The 19,359-nt window shown below is 45.2% G+C and overlaps 2 protein-coding genes and 1 long non-coding RNA gene across 3 annotated transcripts; 1 reads left to right on the forward strand and 2 right to left on the reverse strand.

Moving 5' to 3' along the window:
* Nucleotides 1–3,737, forward strand: ctsla (cathepsin La). The gene is made up of 8 exons (XM_088995341.1): nucleotides 1–142; nucleotides 915–1,055; nucleotides 1,135–1,257; nucleotides 1,331–1,498; nucleotides 2,499–2,723; nucleotides 2,810–2,978; nucleotides 3,299–3,416; nucleotides 3,478–3,737. The coding sequence occupies exons 2-8, from the start codon at nucleotides 927–929 to the stop codon at nucleotides 3,575–3,577; spliced, it is 1,032 nt and encodes a 343-aa protein (XP_088851467.1). The 5' UTR covers nucleotides 1–142; nucleotides 915–926; the 3' UTR covers nucleotides 3,578–3,737.
* A 958-nt stretch (nucleotides 3,738–4,695) lies between these two features.
* LOC148899852 (uncharacterized) lies at nucleotides 4,696–7,253 on the reverse strand. Its single transcript, XR_016114825.1, has 3 exons — nucleotides 7,129–7,253; nucleotides 6,453–6,521; nucleotides 4,696–4,836 (listed from the first exon to the last, which is right to left on the reverse strand). It is a non-coding gene; the product is annotated as an uncharacterized LOC148899852 (long non-coding RNA).
* Nucleotides 7,254–8,089: 836 nt separating this feature from the next.
* Nucleotides 8,090–13,661, reverse strand: LOC148899853 (fructose-1,6-bisphosphatase 1-like). Its single transcript, XM_088995343.1, has 7 exons — nucleotides 13,443–13,661; nucleotides 11,663–11,825; nucleotides 9,949–10,041; nucleotides 9,735–9,878; nucleotides 9,346–9,483; nucleotides 9,173–9,292; nucleotides 8,090–8,357 (listed from the first exon to the last, which is right to left on the reverse strand). The coding sequence occupies exons 1-7, from the start codon at nucleotides 13,610–13,612 to the stop codon at nucleotides 8,160–8,162; spliced, it is 1,026 nt and encodes a 341-aa protein (XP_088851469.1). The 5' UTR covers nucleotides 13,613–13,661; the 3' UTR covers nucleotides 8,090–8,159.
* Nucleotides 13,662–19,359: the final 5,698 nt, after the last annotated feature.

The raw sequence follows: 19,359 nt of genomic DNA on the forward strand, positions 1-19,359 counted from the left end.
ACACTCGGACAAACAAAGAACAGGCCAATGAGAGAGCTCGGTAGGCGGGGTCTCGACTGCCACTCAAACCTTTATAAGTTAGTGTGGCTTCGCCGCAATTGGATATTTTTTTCCTTCTTTTCCTTCCAAGCGGTCTTTTCCAGTAAGTATGGCTGATGTGATTGATGCTTCTAAACAATGTTTAAGAGTTACGTTCTCTTGGTGACCAGAGTTTTAGCCCGATAATTCGGCCACGTTACTTTGGCCATTCGTCGCCCGGTCGTCAACGCAATGGCCGACGCGCTCCGTCCGACGGGACCAAATGTCGATTTTCAACGTCAACAAATGGACGTTTTCAATCGTTGTCGTTTTCAATTCGGCGGTCTTGAATCGGCGGGCCTTTTTTTCGGCCTCTCGTCTTAAAACAAAAGACAACAAACGGACACTCGACCGTTTGTTTTCGCCTTTGAGCGGCTGAGAACGAAGGTCAACGTGGCGAGAAAAGATGTCGGAATATGTATTTGCGTGTTTCTTGTTAATTGTGAATTGTTCGGACGGCCCACTAGTTCTTGGCTCTCCTTCGCGGATCCCGTGACTGGGGGGAAAAAAGCAGGAAGGACAAAAAAACAAGAACGGACCTGTTTCCGTTGTCGATCCGTATTTGAGCCGATGACGTCAGAGCTCATTTTGGCGGTGGGCGGGGTTCATGACCCAAACAAATATGTCTTCTGTCACCCTCCCAGCCTCTTTTTTATATCACTTGTTCTTATGGGGGACGTACGGAAGAGCATTAGGGCGAGGTTGAAATAGATCTAGGTATTATTCTGAGAAAAAAAAGTTGTAAAGTCTTAAATTTGCTCGATTTAAAGTGGCAAATTTGCTGGATGAAAAGTCACAAAGTTGCAGGGTTGACTGGTTGCCCCCACTTCCCGCAGGTTGCCGCGAGCATGTTGCCCCTGGTGGTGGCCCTGTTGTCTTTGTGCCTGAGCGCCGCGGGCGCCGCCCCCAGCCTGGACCCTCAGCTGGATGAGCACTGGGACCTGTGGAAGAGCTGGCACTCCAAGAAGTACCACCAGGTAGGCCCGCCTGCCAGCCTGGCGCCGCTTGGGGGCGGGACTCGCATCCGGACTCATCCGAGGGGTCGTGTCATCATAGAAGGAGGAAGGCTGGAGGCGGATGGTGTGGGAGAAGAACCTGCGCAAGATCGAGCTGCACAACCTGGAGCACTCGCTGGGCAAGCACAGCTACAACCTGGCCATGAACCACTTTGGGGACATGGTAGGTCGCCCGCCCGCTCGCCCGCCCGCTCGCCCCAAATTAGCCCCATCGGCTAAGCCGCGCCGCTCCGCAGACGCACGACGAGTTCCGGCAGATCATGAACGGCTACAAGCGCGGCGGCGCTGTGGAGGGCTCACGCAAGAAGGTCAAAGGGGCCCACTTCATGGAGCCCAACTTCCTGGAGGCGCCGCGCTCGCTGGACTGGCGAGACCACGGCTACGTCACCCCCGTCAAGGACCAGGTAACGCCGTCGTTGGCTAGCTAGCTAGCTATTAGCTATGGAGCTATCTGGTTGGCTGTCTTGCTATCTATCTTTGACTTTGAATAATGGAGAAAAAATGCAGTAATAATAATAACAATATTAATAAATACAAGAAAGTCTTTGGTAGTCCCACAATGGAGAAATTTGCAGTGTCCATTTTTCAAATTGCCTGCGGTATATGGCTATCTAGCTAGTTAGCTTACTGTCTAGCTGGTTATCTACAGTAAAACCTGTGACTGAAAAGTGATCTTGAGAGTTTTGAAAGGTGCTTAGAAATCAAATGGATTATTATTATTATTATTTGCTATCCATTTGCTATCTACTCGCTATCTATTAGCTAGCTGGATAGCGATGTAGCTGACTATTTATTAGCTAAATGGCTATCTGCTAGTTAGCTATTAGCTATCTGTTAGCTAGCTAGCTAGCTACAATCTATTTGAGTTACTTCCGGGTTGAGTGAAGGCTGGCGCATGTGGCTGCCGCTGCTGAAACCACAGAAAAACTGATCCAGTGACTGGAAAGTGACCTTGAGAGTTTTGAGAGGGGCTTACAAATGGAATGGATTAAAAGAAGTAGAAAAACAAAACACAGGAGCTGCTGGAAAGGCAGCCACTCTGGCGCGCCATCTTGAAGTTAAAAAAAAAAAAAAAAAAAAAAAAACTTAATAACCATTATGACAACACAAAGAATGGGGCAATCAGAGCCAGTCGTAGACCCCATAATCAGTCGGGACAATAGAAGTAATCAGTGTAGCCTCAGGGAATAGTCCTCTGCTCCCCCGCAACCTTAGAGCAGTGTCCTATCAGAGCAGAGGTCTGGCACCGGCCACCGGCAAAATTTTAGTTAGCTGCCGAAGCTTTTCGGATGAGAGGCGAAACGGAGTCCGGATGAGCTTCCACGGATGTCCCGGAAGCGCTAGCGGCTGCCGGGCGAGCTCCGCGTCGACGTTCCTTGACGTTTTTGGGTGGCGCGTTTGCAGGGCCAGTGCGGGTCGTGCTGGGCCTTCAGCACCACGGGGGCCCTGGAGGGCCAGCACTTTCGCAAGACGGGCACGCTGGTGTCCCTGAGCGAGCAGAACCTGGTGGACTGCTCGCGACCCGAAGGCAACGAGGGCTGCAACGGGGGCCTGATGGACCAGGCCTTCCAGTACGTCAAGGACAACGACGGCCTGGACTCTGAGCGGGCCTACCCCTACCAGGGAACCGTACGTGGACACCCGTCCGTCCGTCCGTCCGTCCGGCTGTCGTGGACTTTTCGTGGTGATGCAGTTTTCCCGTCCCGTCCCCGCAGGACGACCAGTCGTGCCGCTACGACCCCAACTTCAACTCGGCCAACGACACGGGCTTCGTGGACGTGCCGAGCGGCAAGGAGCACGCGCTGATGAAGGCCGTGGCCTCGGTGGGGCCCGTCTCGGTGGCCATCGACGCCGGACACGAGTCCTTCCAGTTCTACCAATCAGGTCGCTGCTTGCTTGCTTGCTTGCTTGCTTGCAAATTTCACTCCAAATGTTCATACGAAGAAAACATGTAGTAGCCAGCCATCGAGCTAGCTAGCTTGCTGTGCTATCTATTTGCTATATAGCTAGCTACCTAGCTATTTGAGTCAGGAAGCATATTAGCTATCTAGCTAGCTATCTATTAGCCATCCATCGAGCTTGCAATCTATTAGCTATGTTGCTAGCTACCTAGCTATTTGAGTCAGGAAACATATTAGCTAGCTTGCGATCTATTAGCTATGTCGCTAGCTCCAACTTTTCAAGCTGCCTTTGTTTTTGCGCAGGCATCTACTTTGAGAAGGAGTGCAGCAGCGAGGAGCTGGACCACGGCGTGCTGGTGGTGGGCTACGGCTTTGAGGGCCAAGACGCCGACGGCAGCAAGTACTGGATCGTCAAGAACAGGTGGGCAAAGGCTAGCGCTAGCGTCCGCCGGCTAAACGCTGACCCTCCGCCGGTCCCTCAGCTGGAGCGAAAAGTGGGGCAACAAAGGCTACATCTACATGGCCAAGGACCGCAAGAACCACTGCGGCATCGCCACGGCCGCCAGCTACCCGCTGGTCTGAGCGCGGCGGCTCCTCTTCATTTCCAAACGGCAACGTCGACATCGCGGACGACCGACCGACCGACCGACGAGCCTTTTTCTTGTCTTTTATTCCTTGTACATACGTTGGTTGCTTTTCTTGTTTTGACGTTTTATCGACCATTAAAGGTGGAAAACACAAACGGCCTTCTTCTTCTTCTTCTTCTTCTTCTTCTTCTTCTTCTTCTTCTTCTTCTTCTTCTTTTTCCCTTTGGGCTTTTGCAACCAGCCAATCGGTGTCCTCCGTCCATCTTCAGAGCTTTGATTGGCATCTTTGGGTGCCCTTCCTGACGCAAGCCTCTGGATTTATCCGGGCTTGGGACCAGCGCAAGAACACACTGGCTTGTGTCCCCTTGACTAACTTATTATACTACTACTAGTACTAACTTTTATTATACTACGACTAACTTATACTACTACTACGACTAGATTTTGTTCTACTACGACTACCTTTTACTATACTACTATGACTAACTTTTGTTATACTACTACTACAACTAACTTAGTATATTACTACTAGTACTAACTTATTATACGACTACTAACTTATTATACTACTACTAATTTTTATCATTCACTAACTTTTATTATACTACTACTAACTTATCCTACTACTATGACTAAATTTTGTTCCATGACTACCTTTTACTATACTACGACCACTAACTTTTGTTATACTACTACTGTGACTAACATATTACTACTAGCACTCACTATTATTATACTACTAACTTTAATTATACTACTACTAACTTATTATACTATACGACTAACCTATACTACTATGACTAACTGTTATTATACTACTAACATTATACTACTAACTTTTCTCATACTACTATTACTAACTTATTATACTACTACTAACTTTCATCATACTACTACTCACTTATACGACTACTAAGTTATCGTACTACTACTAATGTCATTCTGAAACTAAATTGGGGGGTGCAATGAGGACATTTCGGCACATCTTTTCAGCAATTGGCAGTTTTATTATGGGTCAAAGTGGGTGGGGCTGCCCGCAGGTCCCGCCCCCTCTCGGATCCCGCCCCCCTCGCCGTACTTGCGGACGCAAGCCAAATAGTCGCGGACGTCTCGCGGCGAGCCCACCGCGAAGGGGACTCGCTGGTGGAGGGCTTGAGGATGCACGTCCAGGATCCTTTGGGTGCCGGTGGTGGCCACGCCCCCCGCCTGCTCCACCAGGAAGGCCATCGGGTTGCGCTCGTACAGCAGGCGCAGCTACGACACACGCCAAAAAATGGCACAAATTACAAACCTTGAAAGTTAGTAGAAGCATACATTTCATTTCTAAGCGCCTTTCAAAACTCTCAAGGTCACTTTACAGTCACTGGATCAGTTTTTCTGTGGGTGAGCAGCGGCAGCCACACATGCCAGCGTTCACTCAACCCGGAAGTAACTCAAATAGATAGAAAGCTAGCTAACTAATAGATAGCCAGAAAGCAAATACACAGCAAATAGCCAAAAGGTAGCCAGACAGATAGCTAATAGAAAGCAAATAGCTAGCTAGCTAGGTAGCCATCCAGATAGCTAATAGACAGCAAATAAGTAGCTAGCTAGGTAGCCAGCCAGGTAGCTAGCTAGGTAGCCAGCGAGATAGCAGCTAGGCAGATAGCTAATAGACATTAAATAGATAGCTAGCTAGGTAGCGAGCCAGTTCGACTCCAAAGCGAAATGCTGCCCAGTCCACTTCCTCTTTTGGCCTTTCTGGCATGCGTTATTTTAACCTTTTGTTAATCTGTTAGTCCATCTGAAAGGTTGACTATTTTTGTTGTTGTTTCGTTGAAGGCACTTTTGTCGCTCTCCGAGCGCCTTCATCGTTTCCTTTTTTCGGGTTGCGACAGAAAAGTTAGTCATCTGGTCGTCGCTTTCACTTCCTTGTGCGTGCGTGACCTCTGCCGGGCGTGGCTTCCCTTCCCTTCCCTTCCCTTCCGGGCTTTTCCGGTTGGCCGTGTACATAAAGATGGCGCCGTAAGCGATGGTGCGGTGGACGTCCGCCACCATGGAGCCAGCGTAGCGCACGCCGTACGGCGCCCCGGCGTCCTGAGGCACAAAAGAGCTCACATTTCGGTTTTTAAAAAATTAAAGTATAAATACTGTTTGAGTAGAAGCCTTTTTTTCCCATGCTCCAATGGACCCTAAACGCACCGTTTTGCCTCACGGCCCAAAATGTGCACCCTTGTGCAAATGAGTTGCACCACTCTGTGATCAAAATCATTGGAAAGCTTGTGAAAAGTTCACAACAATGTTTGCCACCAAAGGGGTGGAGTCTGTTCGATATACTTGACCAACCACATTCCCGAATGACTTGTTTGCCAAGCCTCTCTCATTGGCCATTGGCTATCTATTAACTAGCTACAGAGCTGGCTATCTATTTGCTATCTATTAGCTATCTGGCTAGCGAGCTAGCTAGCTCTGTAGCTGGCTATCTATTAGCTGTATGGCTATCTAGCTAGTTTGCTAGCTGTCTAGCTGGTTATTTATTAGTTAGCTGGCTAGCTTTCTATCTATTTGAGTTACTTCTGGGTTGAGTGAATACTGGCACATGTGGCTGCCGCTGCTCACCCGCAGAAAAACTTATCCTGTGACTGTAAAGTGTGTTTTGAGAGGTGCTTAGAAATCAAATGGATTAGTACTAGTATTAGTATTAATAGTTGATATGAGTAGACACAAGGAAAGTCAAAGTTAGCATCCGCTAACTCTGTGCACATAGAAATAAAGCCATATCAATAAAAAAATATTTGATATAGTGTATTTTTCACATGAATAAATCGTTTTTCACAACACTACATGATTTTTGGTAGTTCACTAATTTAAGCAACAAAAAACAAACAAACCGAAGAGCCATTTGGGAGCCAAGGGGGAGCCGGATCTTTTTAGTGAGCCAAGCCTAAAGAACCGGCTCTCTGAAAAGAGACAGATTTCCCATCACGAGTGTGCACATATAAATAAAGCCATATCAAGCAAAAATATTTGATATAGTATATTTTTACGTAATTCGTTTTTCACATCATTTTACATGATTTTTTGTATTTAATTAATTTAAGCATAAACTGAGGAGCCATTTGGGAGCCAAAAGAGCCGAATCTTTTTCGTGAGCCGCCCAAAAGGACCGGCTCTCTCTGAAAAGAGACAGAATTCCAATCACAAGTGTGCACATATAAATAAAGCCATATCAATCAAAAATATTTGATATGGTGTATTTTTAAAATTAGTAATTTGTTTTTCACATCATTTTACACGATTTTTGGTTGTGAATTAGTTTAAACAACAAAAAACCGAGGAGCCATTTGGGAGCCGAAAGAGCCGAATCTTTTTAGTGAGCCACTAAAATTCACTAAAATGCTCTCCGGAATTCCCATCACGACTCGGTTGGCCTTTTTTGGACGAGCCTTTCCCCGCTACAACGTTGCTCCCTCTGGCGGCCACAAGGCGCTACTACGCACAGCGAAATGCCACCGAGACGAAGGCGAAAAAGCCCACCCGGAACTGGACCGGACGGGACGGACTCACCCGCTTGTAGATGGCAAAGATGGTCCCGATGGAGGCCAGAACCGAGCCGGAGTGAGACCCTCGTTTTGGGGGAGGGGCTATTTGCCTTGGAGGTGACGGGGGGGGGGGGCGTCCTGAAGCTCTCAGCTGAAAGGTCACAAGTGGAAGCGGAGAAGAGCGGACGCCGAGCGCCAAACGTACCAGGAGGGCCACGACGGGGGAGCCAGGATAATAATAACCATCATCATCATCCATTTCATTTCTAAGCGCTTTTCAAAACTCTCAAGGACACTTGACAGTCGCAGGATAAGTTTCTTTCTGTGGGTGAGCAGTGGCAGCCACACGCGCCAGCGTTCACTCAACCCCAAAGTAACTGAAATAGATAGCAAGCGAGCTAGCTACCGAATAGATAGCTAATAGCTAGCGAATAGTTAGCTATTAGCCAGCGAATAGATAGCTTTTAGCGAGTGAATAGATAGCTATTAGCCAGCGAATAGATATCAAATAGCTAGCAAATAGATAGCTAATAGCTAGCAAATCGCTAGTGAATAGCTCGTGAATATAGTTATTAGCTAGCAAATAGCTAGCTAATGGCTAGCGAATAGATATCAAATAGCTAGCGAATAGATGGCTAATAGCTAGCAAATCGCTAGTGAATAGCTAGTGAATAGATAGTTATTGGCTAGCAAATCGATAGCTAATAGCTAGCAAATCGCTAGTGAATAGCTAGTGAATAGATAGTTATTAGCTAGCAAATCGATAGCTATTAGCCAGCGAATAATTAGCTAATAGCTAGCAAATTGTCGCTTCTTTTTGTTCTTTGGACAGCGCTGCTGCAAGATTTTGTTGTCTCTGGATTTCTTCACAATTTGAATCGACATCCCGTCCCCCCTTGGCTACTTTTTGGGGTCCTCCATTCGCCTCCCGGCAAACGTCGTGACACCAAGCGGCGGCGGCGGACAATCAACCGACAAGGTGAAGCTCTGGACAACATTTTTTTATTCGCTGACCGCGTTTGTCCCTCCCCGCCAAGTGGGGCGGGGCTAACGTGCTCATTTGGCGGCGGCGGCGTGCTTGCGGCAGACGGCCACGTAGTCGGCCACGTCGTCGGGGGAGCCCATGGCCACCGGCGCCCTTTGATGGATGTTGCTTGGACGGATGTCCAGGATGTCCTCATGGCCCGTGGAGGCGGAGCCACCCGCCTGCTCCATGATGAAGGCCATCGGGTTGCCCTCGTACAGCAGACGCAGCTGGCGGAACGAGAAAAAGGGGGCGTGGGAGACGGCCATGGGTTTTTTGGCAGGGTTGCCGCGTGAAACTGTCCAAGAAAATGCCTCGAAGCGGGAAAAAATAATCATAATAATACATTTGATTTCTAAGCGCCTTTCAAAACTCTCAAAGCTAGTGAATAGATAGCTAATACCTAGCCATTTGCTAGCTAATGGCTAGTGAAAAGATAGCTAACAGCTAGCAAATAGATAGCTAATTGCTAGTGAATAGATAGCTAATAGCCTGCGAATAGATAGCTAACAGCTAGCAAATACATAGCTAATACCTAGCAAATAGATATCTAACAGCTAGCAAATAGATAGGTAATGGCTATCGAATAGCTATTAGCTAGCAAATAGATAGCTGATACCTAGCCAATAGCTAGCTCATTGGTAGCGAATAGATAGCTATAAAGCTAGCAAATAGATAGCTAACAGCTAGCGAATAGATAGCTTATGGCTAGCGAATAGATAGCTATAAAGCTAGCAAATAGATAGCTAACAGCTAGCGAATAGATAGCTTACGGCTAGCGAATAGATAGCTCATACCTAGCAAATAGATATCTAATACCGAGCGAATAGATAACTATTTGCTAGCAAATAGCTACTAGCTGGCGAATAGATAGCTAACAGCTCGCGAATAGATAACTAATACCTAGCAAATAGTGCAATGCAATACATCCATATTGGTTTCCATGTTAGCGCTTTAACAACAGCTGAAGCTGGAACAAAGCGCTCGTGGAAGGAAAAAAAACATTGCCAGAGGCCTGACCAGCGCTTTATCGGCGAGATCTCACCTTGCCTTCGGGGTTCTTGGCGTTGCCCGGGTACAGAAAGATGCCGCCGTACATCAGCGTCCGGTGCACGTCGGCCACCATGGAGCCAACGTAGCGCGCGTTGTAGGGCTCGCTCTTGTCCTGCGGACGGTTAGCATTAGCCGCTAGCCGTTGGGTGGTGGCGGCCGCCTTACCCGAGGAAACTTTTTGTGCTGCAAATACTCGGTGACGGCCGGCTCAAAGTATTTGGCGTAGCCTTCGTTCAGGCTGTAGATCTTGCCGCGCTTTTTGATCTTCACGTCGCGATCCACCAGGATGAATTCGCCGATGGCCTGCGCGCAAAAAACTTCCGTTAGCGTCCGGCGCTAACATTTAGCAAATTTGTTTTCAACATCGCAGCTCAAAGTCGTACACGAGTGGTTCATCCATGGAAAGCTGGCTACCTAGCTAGCTATCTATTTGCTATTGTCTATTAGCTAGCTAGCCGGCTATCTTTTTAGTTTGCTGACGAAGCCTCTTAGATAAGAAGCCGACACATCGGAAGCCATTTTGGAGCGGCGGGCGAAGGGAATTTTCCACTGACCGGGTCCAGCATGAAGCAGTTGACGCCGCGTCCGGTGGAGAGGACCATCATGGTGGCGCTGCCGTAGAGGGCGTAGCCCGCCGCCACCAGGTTGCGGCCGGGCTGAAGGGCGTCCTGCTCGCAAGGCTCGCCGTCCTCAGAGTCCTGCGGGAGGAGACGCCCGACGGGGGTCACGCGTGGACTCGGGACCCCCGACCCCTGACCCCACGGGCACCTTCTTGTAGATGCCAAAGATGGTCCCGATGGACACCAGGCAGTCGATGTTGGACGAGCCGTCCAGCGGGTCGAAGCACACGATGTACTTGCCCTGAGGGGGAGACACGGTGGCTATCAGCTATCTATGTGCTAGCTATTAGCTATCTATTTGCTAGCTATTAGCTATCTTTTCGCCAGCTCTTAGCTATCTTTTCGCTCGCTAGATAGCTTGCTTTCTATTTGAGTTACTTCCAAGTTGAGTGAACGCTGGCGCGTGTAGCCGCCGCTGCTCACCCGCAGAAAAAAATTATCCAGTGACTGCAAAATGGGGATCACGTCACACGCCACCTAGCTGTTAGCTATCTAGTTGCGAGGTACTAGCTATCTATTTGCTAACTAATAGCTATTCGCTAGGTATTAGCTATATATTCCCTAGCTATTCGCTATCTATTCGCTAGGTATTAGCTATCTATTTGCTATCTATTCACTAGCCATTAGATATCTTTTCACTAGCTATTAGCTATCTATTCAATATCTATTCGCTACCTAATAGCTATTGGCTAGGTATTAGCCATCTATTCGCTAGGTATTAGCTCTCTATTCACTAGGTATTAGCTATCTATTCGCTAGCTATTAGCTTGCTAGCTTTCTATCTAGTTATTCCGGGTTGAGTGAACGCTTGTGCGTGTGGCTGCCGCTGCTCACCCACAGAAAAACTGATCCTGTGACTGTTAAGTGACCTTGAGAGTTTTGAAAGGCGCTTAGAAATCAAATGTATTATTATTATTATATTATTATCTATTGGCTAGACATTAGCTATCTCTTTGCTAGCTATTAGCTATCTTTTCGCTCGCTAACTAGCTTGCTTTCTATTTGAGTGACTTCCGGGTTGAGTGAACGCTGGCGCGTGTGGCTGCAGCTGCTCACCCACAGAAAAAAAACATCATACGCCGCCTTGTATAATAATAATAATAATAATAATAATAATAGATTTGATTTCTAAGCGCCTTCCAAAACTCTCAAGGTCACTTTACAGTCACAGGATCAGTTTTTCTGTGGGTGAGCAGCAGCAGCCACTCGCGCCGGCGTTCACTCAACCGGGAATAACTCTAATAGATCAAGTTAGCTACCTAGCTAATAGATAACTAATAGATATAAAGCTAGCTAGTTAGACAGCAAATAGATAGCAAATAGATAGCTAGCTAGGAAGCCAGCAACGGTGACCCCGTTCGTCCGGGAATAACTCAAATAGATCAAGTTAGCTAGCTAACTAATAGATAACTAACACATAGCAAGCTAGCTAGTTAGACAGCTAATAGATAGCAAATAGTTAGAAAATACATAGCCAATAGATAGCGAGCTAGATAGCCAGAAACTGTAACCCCGTTAAAACAGGAATAACTGAAATAGATCAAGTTAGCTAGCTAGCTAGCTAATAGATAACTAATAAATAGCAAGCTAGCTAGTTAGAACTTCTAATAGATCAAAAAAATCGATAGCAAATAGAAAGCTAGCTAGGTAGCCAGCAACGGTGACCCCGTTCACCTGGGAATAACTCAAATAGATCAAGTTAGCTAGCGAGCTAATAGATATCTAATAGATAGCAAGCTATCTAGTTAGACAGCTAATAGATAGCAAATAGGTAGCTAGCTCGGTAGCCAGCAACGGTGACCCCGTTCAACCGGGAAAAACTCAAATAGATCATGTTAGCTCGCTAGCTAATTATGCCCGACCCTGGTTTCGGGATCCACGATGATGGCCTTGTCGTTCTCTTCGGACACCAGCACGCAGGAGGTGAAGGACGACTTGATCATGTTGATGACCAGGTCGTTGGACAGGATGTCCAACTTCTTCACTTGGTCGCCCGTCACGTTGGTGCTGCCGGCGATGCCGTAGCTGGAAAAAACGGACGCCAACAGCCCGACAATTGAAAATCCCAAGCGCTACATCAATCAAGATGGATTGTATTGTATTGTTTTGTATTGTATTGTATTGTATTCTATTGTACTGGACTGTATTGTATTGTATATAAAAACCCTCCCCTCTGTCTTCTATTTACTATCTATTAGCTATCTGGATGGCTAGCTAGCAATCTAGGTATCTATCTATTCACTATCTAGCTGGCTGGCTGGCTAGCAATCTGGCTGGCTATCTATTAGCTTAATAGCTATCTAGCTAATTATCTATTAGTTAGCTAGCTCACTTTCAAGATGGCGACAAAATGTTCGGAGCGCTTGCTATCTAGCTCGTTATCTATGTGGCTAGCTACCTCGCTAGCTATTTGCAATCTATTCGCTATCTATCTGGCTGGCTAGCTATCTATTAGCTTAATAGCTATCTAGATATCTAGCTAGTTATCTATTAGCTATCTATTAGCTAGCTATCTCACTTTCAAGATGGCGGCAAAAAGGAAGGAGAGCTTGCTGTCTAGCTAGTTATCTATCTGGCTGGCTACCAAGCTAGCTATCTATTTGCAATCTATTAGCTATCTAGCTGGCTGGCTAGCTATATGGCTGACTATCTATTAGCTTAATAGCTATCTAGCTAGTTATCTATTAGCTATCTATTAGTTAGCTAACTCACTTTCAAGATGGCAGCAAAAGGGAAGGAGAGCTTTCTATCTAGCTAGTTATCTATCTGGCTAGCTATCTAGCTAGCTATTTGCAATCTATTAGCTATCTAGCTGGCTGGCTGGCTATCTATTAGCTTAATAGCTATGTAGCTAGTTATCTATTAGCTTTCTATTAGCTAGCTAACTCACGTTCAAGATGGCAGCAAAAGGGAAGAAGAGCTTGCTCTCTAGCTAGTTATCTATCTGGCTAACTACCTAGCTATCTACTTATTTGCAATCTATTAGCTATCTAGCTGGATGGCTAGCTATCTGGCTGGCTATCTATTAGCTTAATAGCTATCTAGTTAGGTATCTGTTGCCGATTGGCTGGCTAGCGAGCTTTCTATCTATTTGAGTTACTTCTGGGTTGAGTGAACGATGGCACATGTGGCTGCCGCTACTCACCCGGAGAAAAACTGATCCTGTGACTGTAAAGTGACCTTGAGAGTTTAGAAAGGTGCTTAGAAATCAAATGTATTATTATTATTATTATTATTATTATTATACTTTGTGAATTTGGAGGGCAAGGCATCCCATTTTCACACCCTCAATGGCGCCGCCTCCCCTTTGATGACGTTTCCCTCCTTCGCGATTTGTCATTCCGGCGGCGGCGGTTGGAGCACCTTCGCCATCACTTTCAAAATGGGGAAGTGATCAATACCGAACGGAATTTGACAACGATTGGATGCCAAAGGGTGAGGGCGTGGCCTCAGGTATGCGCTTCCTGATTGGTTCGAGCCAAAGCAGAATCTCCTGCCTGCTCTGTGCCGACGTGGAAGTTCCCTCGCGAGGTCGAAAAAGGCTTTTAATGGCGCCCCCCCCCCCCCTCCCAAGATCCTTCAAAAAAGAAGAAGAAGAAGAAGAAAGAAGCCGGAAGTCCCGTTTGGCGCGACTTAACTTACAGGTGAGCGATGCCGGCTTTTCGGACGGCGCTGGAAATGGCCTTGACGGCCGTGCACAGCGAGTTGAGCAGGCGGGTGAGCTCGCCCGTGCCTTTGGCCCGCCGGCCCTCCTCCATCACGAAGCGGGTCACCGTCACCACGTTGGTGTCGAACGTGCCTCGGTCGGACATGATTGATTGACACCCCGCGGGAACAGAAGTTGCCCGAGTCCCGAGGAGGAAGTAGTCCCAGGTTTAAATGCACCTCTGACGCGACGGCGGGGGGCCAATGGGGAGAGGGGAAAGTAGAAGGGGGCGGGGCCTAAGGACCAAACGCCGCTTGGCTTTTTTTTTTTTTTTTTTGATAACAAAGATGGCGTGTGGGGCGGAATGATTGCGATCTCAAGTTGCTCAACTCGCTCAAGTTGCTCAACTTGAGCACGGAAGAGCATTACGTTGAAATATAGACACATATAGTCATATACATATAGACATATTTTTTAGAGATGGGGTATCATTCTGAGAAAAAAAACTCGCAAGTTTCAAACCCGCAAATTTGCTAAAGTTAATAATAATCATAATAATCCATTTCATTTCTAAGCACCTTCAAAACGCTCAAGGTCACTTTACAGTAAGTTTTTTTTTTTTTGCGGGTGAGCAGCGGCAGCCACACACGCGCCCAGAAGTAACTCAAATAGATAGAAAGCTAGCTAGCCGGCCAATCGTTAGCCAACAGATACCTAGCTAGCCAGTCAGCTAACTAGCCAGCCAGCTAGATAGTGAATAGATAGATAGCTAGCCAGCCTGCTAGCTAATAGATAGCAAATAGTAGAAGACAGATAAAGTGGCAAATTAAATCGAGCGCATTTGTCAGTTTGTATCGAGCAAATTCAGACATCCGAATTTTTTTTCCCGATTAAGGAATTTCCGTTTGACAGAATTGCTTATGAGAGAAGACTTATGACACCCTAGCTAGCTATCAGGCTATCTACCTAGCAATTTATTTGCTATCCATTAGCTATCAATTATAATAATATCATTGAATTTCTAAGGCGCAGTACGCCGTACATTATTTGAAATGATAAAAAAAACGCTAAAAATGTACAAATTAACTAGCTGGCTATCTAGCTAGCCATCTATTTGCTATCCATTAGCTAGCTAGGTAACTGGCTATCGACCTCGATATCTACAGGATTATCTGTCTAGTTAGCTATCTACTGTATTAGCTATGTATTAGTTAGCTAGCTAGCTAGCTTTTGATCTATTTGAGTTACTTCCAGTTTGAGTGAATGCTGGCGCGTGTGGCTGCCGCTGCTCACCCACAGGAAAACTGATCCTCTGACTGTAAAGTGACCTTGAGAGTTGTGAAAGGCGCTTATAAATGACATTTATTATTATTATTATTAATATTATTATTAAGCATCTTTCAAAATATTAGCTGGCTAGCTAGCTATCTAGCTAGCTATCGTTTAGCTATCTAGCTGGCCAGGTAGCTATCAGCGACCATATCCTGTGACTGTAAAGTGACCTTGAAGAGTTTTGAAAAGTGCTTATTAATGAAATGTTTTATAATAATAATAATAATTATTATTATTGTTATATCTATGAGCTAGCTAGCTAGCTTTTGATCTATTTTACTTACTTCTGGGTTGAGTGAATGCTGGCACATGTGGCTGCCGCTGCTCACCCACAGTCAAGCTTATCCTGTGACCTTGAGAGTTTTGAAAGACGCTTATAAATGCAACGTATTATTCTTATTTAAGATTAAACGCGGCGTTTAGGGACGTTAGTGAAAGGAGTTAGCGTTGCGTTGGAGGTTCCCGCCTGTTCAGGTTGAGGTTCAGGTTGTTCCCGTTCGTAGCCGGTTTCAACATCCTCCTCTGCGGCGTCGTGTTGGACTTTCGTAAGTGGGAACAATGCGGGTTTCTTAAGTACAGCGTTTTGGTGTTGAGTTTGTCGACTTCGCAATTGACCACACGTCAAACAAGCCATTGTTGTTTCTGTTGGACACCCTGACCCCATTTTGACCTTTGGCCCAAGTCTGATGCAAAACCCTCTTTTGCAAGGTCGCATCACATATAATCATCATCATAATAATAATAATCCATTTCATTTCTAAGTGCCTTTCAAAACTCTCACGGTCACTTTCCAGTCACAAGATATTTTTTTCTGCGGGTGAGCAGCGGCAGCCACACGCGCCAGCCACACGCGCCAGCGTTCACTCAACCCGGAACTAACTCAAATAGATAGAAGGCTAACAGATAGCTAATAGATAGCCATCTAGACAGTTAGCTAATTAGTTAGATAGCCATATAGCTAATAAATAGCCAGCTACATAGCTAGCTAGCTAACCAGATGGCTAATAGATATGCATTTAGCTAGCTAGACAGCTAATAGGTAGCGAGCTAGATATAGTGAATAGATAGCAAATACATAACAATAAATCCATTTCATTTCGAAGCGCCTTTCAAAACTCTCAAGGTCACTTTACAGTCACAGGATCAGTTCTTTTTCTGTGGGTGAGCAGCGGCAGCCACACGCGCCAGCGTTCACTCAACCCGGAAGTAACTCCCAAATAGATAGAAAGCTAGCCAGCTAGCTAACAGATAGCTAATAGATAGCCAGCTACATAGCTAGATAGCTAGACAGATAGCTAATAGATAGCAAATGGATAGCAAATGACTTTGAGTCACACTATTTGTTATTTAGTTTCTTTGTTGTTTTTTCGACGAGTAACTCAAATAGATAGAAAACTAGCTATATAGCTAATAGATTGCGAGCTAGATAGATAGCGAATAGATAGCAAATACGTAACAATAATAAACAATCCATTTGATTTCTAAGCGCCTTTCAAAACTTTCAAGGATACTTTACAGTCACTGAATAATAACTTTTTTTGTGCAGGTGAGCAGCGGCAGCCATTTGCGCCAGCAGCAACGTTATGAACGGAAGAGGAAAGGAAGTAGAAAAACAAAATACAGGAGCTGCTGGAAAGGCAGCCACTCTCGCGACGCCATCTTGAAGTCAAAAAACAACAACAAAAAATAAATAACAAATAATATGACAACTCAAAAACACAGTGTCATTCATTCTTCAGCACTTGCTGTATCCTCTTTGTGACATGAAGCAGTTCTAGGTGAAAGAGGAGAGGATCAAAGCCTCCTTTTCACCAGTGGCTCAGGGACGTCATGGTGGAATGTGCACGTTTGCTACATACAAGCTAAATCCAACCCTATCTACCTATTACCTGGCTATAAGCTAGTTATCTAGCTAGCTATCTATTCGCTGTCTATTAGCTATTTAACTGGCTATAAGCTAGTTATCTAGCTGACTATTCGCTGTCTATTAGCTATTTAACTAACTAGCTAGCTATCTATTAGCCATCTATCTCGCTATCTATCTATCTGGCTATCTATTAGCTAGCTATCTAGATAGCTATCTATTAGCTGTATATTAGCTATTTAACTAACTAGCGAGATATCTATTAGCTATCTATCTCGCTATCTATCTATCTGGCTATCTATTAGCTAGCTATCTAGATAGCTATCTATTAGCTGTATATTAGCTATTTAACTAACTAGCGAGCTATCTATTAGCTATCTATCTATCTAGCTAGCTATTTGATGTATATTAGCTATTTAACTAACTAGCTAGCTATGTATTAGCTATCTATCTCGCTATCTATCTAGCAGCTAGCTATCTAGCTATTTGCTGTCTATTAGCTATTTAACTAACTAGCTGCTGTCTAGTTAGTTATGATGATGATGAAAACCTGAACACAGACAACAACTACACGTTGATGCTGTTTTTGGTGGATCAAATACTTTTGAATTAAGCGGCGGAAACAACATTTTCCACATCTATAAAATATTGACGACCACCGACATTGATACATATTTTGAGGTTCTATCTGTACCGCTTATTCTTCATTAGGGTCGCGGGTCGCGGGGAGCCTATCGTCTTCAGGCATTAGGCGGGGGACACCCTGAACCGGTTGCCAGCCAACCGCGGGGCACACAAAGACAAACAGCATTTCACTGTCACACCTCGGCACAATGTTTGAGCGTTCAATCACTCCGCCATGCACGTTTTTGGAATGTGGGAGGAAACCGGACGACCCGGAGAAAGCCCAAACACACAGGCCCCGGGAGAAGTGCAAATTCCACACCGGTCTTGAACTCATCACCTCTGCACTGCGAAGCCGGCGTGCTAACCACTCGACGACACTAGAGTCTTATTTTCATGTTGACAATGAATTTTTGCACAACATTCGTGTTATATTGCGGTTTAAACTTCTGGTGATGTGAACAATAGTTGTACTGCGCATTTAAAATTAACTTGTAGTCAATAAAAAAATAACAAAATACGAATGAACTTGGAAAGAGAGACCGGAGAGAGAGCGTGTATAAACGGCACTGTTAAAAACTACAAAGGACTACAAAATGTCGGCCATGTTTTGTGTTGTTATATGTGCGGTCGCCACAAGATGGCGGCCACCGATCGTTCTGTCCCACCGCGCGACGACGCGCGTGCAACCACGCGATACTGGCAGCGTCGAATGTTTGTACAATTAGTCTACACTCACTCCCTCCCCACCAAAGTTGTCTCTAGTTAGCTGAGTTATGGTCGTCATCTTTATCGAGCTCGTACGGGGAAACAAAACTAGATTATTTGGCGGAGGAGAACCAATTGCCGCTCATGAACGTTGTGGTTGGGCAGGAGTAACAAACAGTGATGTGTCGTTCGCGAACGAGCCGGTTCTTAAAGGCGGATTTCTGAAGTGAAAGAAGAGAACCGCTTTCTAACAAGGAGCCGGAAAAGGGAGCCGACAATTTTTGTCCTCTATTCCCCGCACCCAGTCTTCGATTAAAGCCGCACGTGATTGGTCAATATCCGTGGTAGAGGAGGGAGGGGAGATTTACTGACACGCAGAAGTGAGGAGAAGGGGAATTAGGGTAGACAGGTTGACAATTCTTATCACATTATGATGTTATTATTATTCAATTATTCTATTTTTACTAGTTGTTATGATAGCATTATTAATATGAAAAGCAAATTAGGGACAGCTGATAGTCAGACCAGAGTAACCACAGGGAAAGTCAAAGTTAGCATCCGCTAACTCTGTGCACATAGAAATCAAGCCAAATAAATACAAATATTTGATATTGTGTATTTTTTTACATGAGTAATTCGTTTTTTATTTTTTGGTAGTTAATTTAAGCAACAAAAACAAACAAACAAACTAATTGAAGAGCCATTTGTGAGCCAAAAGAGCCGGACCTTTTTGGTGAGCCGAGCCAAAAGACCGGCTCTCTGAAAAGAGCCACAACTGCCATCACTACTCTGTACACATATAAATCAAGCCATATAAATATTTGATATAGTATATTTTTTACAGGAGTAATTTGTTTTTCATATAATTTTACATGATATATGATATTTAATTAATTTCGATGGACCACTCCTGTACGACTGAGAGCTTACACAGACGTATTAATTAATTTCAGCAAAAACAAAAACCGAGGAGCCATCTGGGAGCCATTTGGGAGCCAAAAGAGCCGGATCGTTTTAGTGAGCCGAGCCAAGAGAACCTGCTCCTTGAAAAGAGCCGGTATTCCCATCACTAGGAACAATATTCAATTCAAAAGTGTTTTGTATCGTTCCCCTAACTTATGTTCCATTTTAATACGGATATAAAGTTTAGTTGCTTAATAAAATTAAGAGACAAGACTTGGTTTGACCCTATTTCTTTTTTTCTTCTTCTGTGGATTAAACGGTGGTCGCTTTTAATGGCCTCGTTTTGCTTTGGTGTAGTTTAATATTTGAAACGTCTTGTAGTGTTGAATTACAAAGACGATTTTCGACTCAGGTAACTTCTTCCACCTGCCTTGCTAGTTGACCTTCGCGCTAAGCAGAAAGTTAAGAAGCGCAATGCGCAT

This window comes from Hippocampus bargibanti, linkage group LG04 (genome assembly GCF_051943395.1).
Source record: "Hippocampus bargibanti isolate YZ-2025 linkage group LG04, ASM5194339v1, whole genome shotgun sequence".
Lineage (NCBI taxonomy): Eukaryota > Metazoa > Chordata > Actinopteri > Syngnathiformes > Syngnathidae > Hippocampus > Hippocampus bargibanti.